This window comes from Amblyomma americanum, chromosome 1 (assembly GCF_052857255.1).
Source record: "Amblyomma americanum isolate KBUSLIRL-KWMA chromosome 1, ASM5285725v1, whole genome shotgun sequence".
Classification (NCBI taxonomy): Eukaryota; Metazoa; Arthropoda; class Arachnida; order Ixodida; family Ixodidae; genus Amblyomma; species Amblyomma americanum.
This window is the reverse complement of record NC_135497.1, coordinates 215,101,177-215,109,037: the sequence shown is the minus strand read 5'-3', so window position 1 is coordinate 215,109,037 and position 7,861 is coordinate 215,101,177. Positions and strand designations below refer to the sequence as shown.

At 49.9% G+C, this 7,861-nt stretch overlaps 1 protein-coding gene across 2 annotated transcripts; it reads right to left on the bottom strand.

The window, feature by feature from the left end:
• Positions 1–547: 547 nt before the first annotated feature.
• LOC144095083 (uncharacterized) lies at positions 548–4,173 on the bottom strand. Of its 2 annotated transcripts, none has more exons than XM_077628884.1 (2): positions 4,035–4,173; positions 548–1,021 (listed from the first exon to the last, which is right to left on the bottom strand). In XM_077628884.1, exons 1-2 carry the CDS (start codon positions 4,149–4,151, stop codon positions 572–574), a joined length of 567 nt encoding a protein of 188 aa, XP_077485010.1. In that variant the 5' UTR covers positions 4,152–4,173; the 3' UTR covers positions 548–571. The 2 variants fall into 2 exon arrangements, with proteins under 2 accessions (XP_077485010.1, XP_077485017.1); XM_077628891.1 differs by lacking the exon at positions 4,035–4,173 and adding an exon at positions 2,913–3,069.
• Between the last annotated feature and the right edge of the window lie 3,688 nt (positions 4,174–7,861).

Genomic DNA, 7,861 nt, shown 5'->3' with positions numbered 1-7,861 from the left:
ACACACACACACACACACACACACACACACACACACACACACACACACACACACACACACACACACACACACACACACACACACACACACACGCACGCACGCACGCACGCACGCACGCACGCACGCACGCACGCACGCACGCACGCACGCACGCACGCACGCACGCACGCACGCACACACACACACACACACACACACACACACACACACACACACACACACACACACACACACACACACACACACACACACACACACACACACACACACACACACACACACACACACACACACACACACACACACACACACACACACACACACACACACACACACACACACACACACACACACACACACACACACACACACACACACACACACACACACACACACACACACACACACACACACAAGACCTCCTGTTGCCTCATTTGAGATTCCTGAGAGCCCCGTCAAAGAAATGGAAGCCCCAACACCCACAGTTGCCAACATTTTCATTACGAAAACCTTTTACTCCATGCAACATGTTCCAAACTTTATCGTGTGTGCCACCCCCGGGCGTACTGCTCTACACGGTGGTCGGAAAGCGCGGACGCTTCATACGTCGCTGTCGGGAGTGCTCCAAGCCCAGGTGCTCGTCACGGTCACTCTTCTGGATGAAAAGTACACCGCAGAAGCCGCACTGGAAGTTGCCGCCGGTGCGGTGGAAAGTCTTGTGGGCTGTAGCAGCTGCCGCACTGGCGAACTCCGCGCCGCACTTTGAGCATTGTCGTTCCCCGAGGTGGGTACCAATGTGTAAAGCCATCGTCCTCTGCCTCTTGAAGCGCTGCGGGCACATTCGGCACGCCAAGGTGCGGGCGCACCCGATGTATCGGCCACCGTGCCTAAACACTGCATGGGCTAGGAGTCTGCTCTCAAGCTTGAACGTAACTCGGCAGTGGCGGCAGAGATAAAGGGTCCCTTGCCCCGGTACGTCTATTTCGTGCAGGCACATCGGCTTCTCGCAAATGTGCCGTGGCTGCACGGAGAAGAGAACAAATACGGTTGATTAGTGATACGGTCTGGGGTTGTTTTCATTCCAGGCCACTCAAGGCTGCCTGCCGCTGTTCACAAAGGTACTGTAGTCGGATACAGCTCAATAACGAAGCAGCAGATGACCCTCAAATGACGCCCTGCAGCCAATGGCGTCGACCTATTTCCGCGACGCCGCGGTTCATCCGATTAAGCCATGGTGAATCCCCTTTCAACTGACACCCCCTGCAATGTCACGCTAGCAGTACCACTAGTATTCACTGCGACGTCATGACAATCGGTCGACGCTATTGGCTGGAGGTTCTCCTTTGAGAGGAAAGTTTGCCGCTTTGTTGCTGAGTTGTATCTTACTAAAGGTGGCAGGACCCCTTCGTGCCTTTAAGCGTACCATCCCTTTTTCCCAAATAAAGTGGCACGGCGATCGGGTATGGCATGTCCCAGGTCATGACGCAGTGATCGAGATGTCCGGAGCCTCATTAAATGGTAATGCTTCTACATTGTGTTTCCGCAGACAAGTTACATCGGCCAGCGGCATCTAAAACAACCAATGGATACAAAGTGGATTCTCACTATTCCGAGTTTTTTGCCGGATATACTGTTTACACCTTAAATCCGGCTCCCGCGGGATCCAGCAAGTATGCAGCTACCGGACACCACTTTCCGATGTTCTCTTTAAAATAAATCGATAGTCGCAGCCTTCGCAAAACTTCTGCAAGCAAAGTGTTCGGAAATCTGCCTGCGGCTTCCCCTCTGCATCTCCTTGCGCGATGAGAAGCAGGAGAACTGTCCTCCCTCGATGCCATACGAAGCAACCGCTGTACCCTACGCGCTTTTTAATGCCTATTTCTGTTACAGTGCTTGCACGCCAGGTTTCCACCCGATTTTGTGCCCGCTCAACGCGCCAATATTTCTGCGTCCACACTCGCGGAAAAACTTTTGTGATCGCACTTCACAGCTCGCATGGCATAACAATAGAGACCATCAATTTCTTTAAAAGCTTATACACTGCATGCATGTCTGCGCAGGTTGGAGGATGGTATATCCGTTTTACATCGAGGTGAACCTAAAAGAATAGGAAAATGCAGAAGGAGCAGACGAAGAAGATAGCCTTGACAGAATGCGGAGTCTTCTCACAGGCAACGTTATTAGTGCATTTCTGCAGCAAGTTGCTACCACCATTCTGAGCGTCTATGTGCAGTTTTTTCTTGTTTTATATCGGTTGCGTGGACACCGATGCTCAAGCATCGTCAAATCCGTAAGGGTAACTATGTAATACAGATAGCGCCGAACTAGGCCTCTTGCTGAAATGTGTATAAGCACACTGTAAAGGTTAAGCAAAGCATGCTGCTAGGCGAGTTGGTTGTGCATAATTAGAAAACTTGGGGGAAAAAAAGACACGACAAGAGACGACAAACAAGGTGAATACGATCCATGAGGTTTGTTGAGCCCGCAATACAGTCCCTATTTCTTTGTCAACTACAGAACAAGCCGCACCTTGTGCGTGTAATCAGAACATACAGTAGGTGATAAAAGGAGACAAAAAAAAAGAAGCCGCAGCTAAAAAGCGTAATTATCGATGTATTGAATGGAGCCTATAATTCCACACTTCCAAAGTGAGCCCGGCCTCATTTCATGTAAATCCCTCATAGCCTGAGTCGCGTCGGTACGTTAAACCTCCATAAACAAAAGCAGTTAATGTAAACCTGTACAACAAGGGTAGGCCACTTATAATTATTACGGAGAAGCTTATATCGCAAAAAGTTGGGCTGAGGCTTAGCTAGAGTGTTATGCCTGGATATATTCGAAGCGAAAAGCTTCGTGGCGATGCTCGTGGTTTAGCTTAAGGTTTCATAAATAGGGTCACAATTTGGGCATACCTCTCGTGATTCTGGCATTTCAGCCGCTTGTCTAGCCTTGCACTTTTCATATCTTCGCTGCTTCTGAGCCAACTCCCACGCTACCACTTCTGGGTCTTCTCCTTCCAAGGCGAAAGGTCAGACAACGGAGGCAACGCGCGGCGGCGACGATGGCTGCGGCAGCAGCGGCCACCTGCGCTCCGCGTGACGTCACATGGTTTCGCGCATGCGCAGCTGTGGCAAATCTGTAGTGTGGCTCACGCGAAGCCCGGTGTTGACGAGCTTAGTGAAGCTTTTCGCTTCAAAATATCAAGACGCACTTGGTGATCGTGTGGTTGAATGTGCTCAGCCGTCAGGGCAACGCCCGTAGCAAGCTTGTCAAGCGCGCAGGGTGACTGGCGTTGATCAGTCATAGGCCGAATGGGAATAGTATCTGTGCAGAGAAAAGAGCCAGCTGCATATGCAGCAGAAATGCCGGCGCCACTGTCGGACGCGGCTGAAAGACGAAGACGCGGCGCCCCGGCATAGCTCGGAGCTAGTGGCCTCAGCACGAGCGCAGAGCGAGCTGGACTGCCAGGACGTGCCACTGACTTCGCCTTTCCTGAAACGGCATTCTCACCAGAGACACGAGACCATAAAATATAGCGGTCTGTATTGGTGAAACACCGAAATGTTACTGGGCAACAAGTAGAGATGCGCCTTGAACAGCACGTCTAGGCCAACGGGCTCGCTCTGTGCGCGTGCAGCGAGCTGAAACAGGGCGCCTCTTTCACCGTCTTTCATTAGCAGCCGATCGTAGTTTTTTCCTTGTTTCCTTTCTATCCGTGTAATATATACTTAATGATCATCCGTTAATTAGGCGAATTCCGTGCGTGCCGTGGCAAGACAATGGAGCTCGTAAATATGAGTTGAACACTGCGTTCAACGGCCCTTTCTTGAGCCAGACTCGTCCACGCTGAAACAACTGTAACCTTCGCTTCGAGCAGAGTGACTGCACAGAACTGGTGCTATCGAACTAAAAGGCGCGGCTGGTTTCGAACCTTGTTTTCCGAGGCTCAACACGCGCCGGGCGACAGAATGAGCGCATCACGTTCTCTACGGGCTGCTGATGGCTACCGAGAGAGAGAGAGAGTCGGCAATTACCTCTTCTGGTGGGAGCACCCAGTCGACATTGACGTCAATCTCCCTCTGCTTGGCTCCAGCCTCGGCCCGAGAAGGCTGCCCGACGATCGGCAGCGATGCTGAACTTTTCTGGTCCATGTGTTTTGTCTTCTCTGGCGATGAGGGCACAACCAGCAGCTTCGCAATGGTCAGCGAGATTGGGGCGGAGTTCGAATGGCGGCACGTGAAGGGCACGAGCGAACGACTCCGGCGGTAAACGGCACGTGGACGATACGATGTAGATCACGAACGATCAGAAATAAATAGCAGAAACGCCACATGAGCCATGTGGATGGGACCGCACCCAACCGAACCTCAGAAAAATGCTCCATAATTTTCGTTTTTGCTTGGTAAACAGGCGTTTAGTATTACTAGCTGTGGGCTAGTTGGTGCACGTATACGTCAAAAGACACACAGTAAGAGAGACGGGACAAGCGCAACTTGCAACTGTGTATTCACAGCGGATGCGAGTGAATATACGACGAAGGATGAAGATGGAAAGGAGGAACCGTACATAGTTTTATGGTTTAAGCTTTGCCACATCATTGTAAAGCTCGCGGTGAAAAATACAAAGGCATTTGTAAAGCGAGGATGAAAAAAACTAAAATGTGTTGTCCCTTTCTACTACCGCGCAGAGCGGAAATATACGTTGGGCCCGATTCTAAAGCGCGAGGTGTTTAGAAAGTTGCTACCACCATGCAATGCACTTAGGCATGCAGGAATGCGTGTCGAAACGTTGAAACTGTGCTCCCTAAGAACTTTAACACCCTGAGTTAACTTGTTAAGTTCGCGGACTAGCAAACAGAGCCAGGGCGATGTTTTCGTTACGCCGCGAAAATTTCCCCATATGCACCGAGGACCATGCGATGCGACCATCGTTCGCATTTCGAGCTTTTTTGTGCGCTTTTTCCCACGAATTCAAATCGCCACTTTTCGCTAGTAACTAGTTGCATACACCGGTAACAGAATCCTGCGTACGATAGGTGTTCGCTCTACCGTATTCCTAGGCCAAATTGCAGCGCCACTTAATAGGTCAAGGTTGATAACGCGCGCATGAAAATGGATTTCATGCCAGCACTAGTGCTCTGCGAAAAAGTCCAGAGAATTTGAGAAAAAAATATCGAGTTTTCTTCCTTTTACCGAACACAGCCATAGAAAATAAACTCGTTGCTAGCGCACTTACACGCCCCGATCTCGGCAAGGGTCTGGGCTGGACGATGAGCGCGGACCGGCAGAAAAAAATTAAATGCGGTTCATCTACTGATGAACCTGGTCAGAAGCAACTGTGGTGTATCGGGTAAGGAGACGCGGATTGGCCTCTAACGTTGAGTGCGTTCCGCACACTAGATGGGCAACGCGAATACCCTGCCAGGTGGAGGTTAAATTAATGGTTGATCGCGAGAGGTTGGTCACCCAATGAACGCTGCGGCTTAATTTATTGCTGAGTGGCACGTGTCTGCCACAACGTTGCCAGCGCATGCAGTGCACATCTTCCACTGCCACCACGTAGCTTAAAGCGCGACTTTGGTGCCCACAGTCCCAGGGGGGCAGTTATGCGCTTTTTCTTTGCTTTCCAAGAAAATTGAAGATGTGTTTTAAAATTGGTTTTGAAGAAACGAAATGGCGTAGTAACTGTCTCGCACATATCGGTGGGCACCGAACTGCTCCGTGAAAGGTCTGACCTCTAGCTCACTTGAAGGTCAAAACCGCAAGCATCGAGAAATCGTTACGAGGTAGCGTAGTGAAGTTTTCGCTTCAAAATAACCCAAATGAACCGAGTTCGGTGGTTCCAGTGATGACCCCTTTTTTTTCAAGTGTGGCTTCGCCCCGAAACCAGGCCTTACTAACTAGCGCAAATTTAATCTTTGCTCCAGCGATGGTAACTGTTAATCCGCACGCGCAACACCGGCTGCGCGCCAGAGGTTACTGGCTGTGTGTTAATAAAATGACCATGGAAGGAAAAGATGTTGTTAGCAGCAGCACCTGCCATCAAAACCTGAAGCACATGAGCTGCGCCTAGTGAGAATAAAAGTACAGATAGAGGGAAAAAAAAGGGACGAGCGACACTAAAAAAAGGGTACGTGTAGGGCGTAATATACGCAATGTACAAATGCAGAATAAAAAAAATGTTGAGTAATGGAAATGGCGCAGTTACTGTCTCACATATTTCGGTGGGCAGCAGAACCGCGCCGTAAGGGAATGGTTACGGTAAAGGATGGAGTAAAGAAGAAAGTAGTGGAGGTCTCCGGAATAATTTCGACCACTTGGGGATCCTTAACGTGCACTTACATCGCACAGCACACGGGCGCCTTTGTGTTTCGCCTCCATCGAAACACGGCCGCCGCGGCCGGGATGAACAGGTCTCGAATCACGTATGCTCTTCCAGCCAGCATTGCTAGCGTAATTGCTGGAAAGACAAAGCAAAGGTCTTGGCTGAAGGAGATGGTCATGCTACAGCCTCGTCGAGGCAAACATGAAGACACTTCCCGCACAGGGTGCTTGCCAAGTTCTGTGCGCTGTGGTGAACGAGGTTGTGGTCTCCCGCACGCCGGGCACTGGCACACTTCGCGCCGCTTTCGCCGCAGAGGCGATTACAAAATGGCCCGCTGATGCACGGCCATCGTGTTCACCGACACGCAGTGTTGCTTATGCTGTGAACACAGCAGCGTTATGGCCCAACCAGCGGTGGTGACGGTGGTGGTGGTGGTGGTGGCCTGCGAAACAAGCTTAAACGCGAGGGGAATAAAGATAACTTATTTTTCTCGCTCTTCTGAGTCGTCCGTTCGCGCTGTCTCCTCCGTTACACCTGCGAAACACCTTCAGACCAGCTGAAATAAACATTCGGTTTCTCAGAGAGCTTCCAGTGCCGTTGCGGTAGTTCAGTGGTTATGGTGCTCGTCTGCTGACGCGTAAGAAGCGGGTTCGATTCCGGCCGCCCCAGTCGCTTTTCGATGGAGGAGAAATGCTAGAGGCCTATGTACTGTGCGATGTTAGTGCATGTTAAAGATGACCAGGTGATCGAAATTAACCGGAGCCCTCCACTATGGCGTCTCTCATAGCCTGAGTCGCTTTGAGACGTTGGTTAAACCCCATAAAACCGAAACCAGTACACTCTTAAAAAGGTAGGATAATTCACTAAGCAGCTATTAAAAAGATACCAGTCCCAAAAACCACTACCTTCTTATTAACTGGCTCGCATAGTTCGCAACATTTTGAGTGGCGCCTAATTGATCGCTACTGTGACCGCGTGTCCTAAGATGCTTGTCCGCATGAACATATAATTCTGAATCAAAACCTGGCTGCGTCCTATGACCATATTGAGGTTAGATTACGGTGGCGCCGATTCTGAAATGAAACTCCATGGTTCCTCGAAGTTTTTTATTTTTTTTCGTGTCCTGGGAATTACTGAGCTATTTCCTGCTAATTCCTGAGTTATTTGGCACATGGGAGTTTTAGTGAGGATTCACACGTCAATAATTAAACAGTAGCTCTAAATCTGGGAAGACGCCAACACGTGCTTTTTGCAGTGAAGGCGACGTAGGGCAAACTGATTATTCTTTTTGCTTTTTGGCTACAATCTACCAATCTACGATAATATGGCAAACCACTACAACACCCTCAGTAGCCATCACCATCATCATCGTTAGCAGATGCAACACAACATAATCCATGACGATCCGTGGTTCATTGGCGCCATTCAAACTGAAGTGAAAGTTTACAATAGGCGCCCTTTTTTTCGTATTCTGGTCTTCTACGTGCCAGCTATCATGTCAGTCCAAACGATCAAACATGATGGAAGACGTAACCGA

Excerpts from the sequence above, each read along its gene's own strand:
- LOC144095083 (XM_077628884.1), bottom strand. The coding sequence starts at position 4,151 with ATGGACCAGAAAAGTTCAGCATCGCTGCCGATCGTCGGGCAGCCTTCT. Across the intron at positions 1,022-4,034 it reads GGGTGCTCCCACCAGAAGAG|CCACGGCACATTTGCGAGAA; the intron begins GTAATTGCCGAC and ends TTCTCCGTGCAG.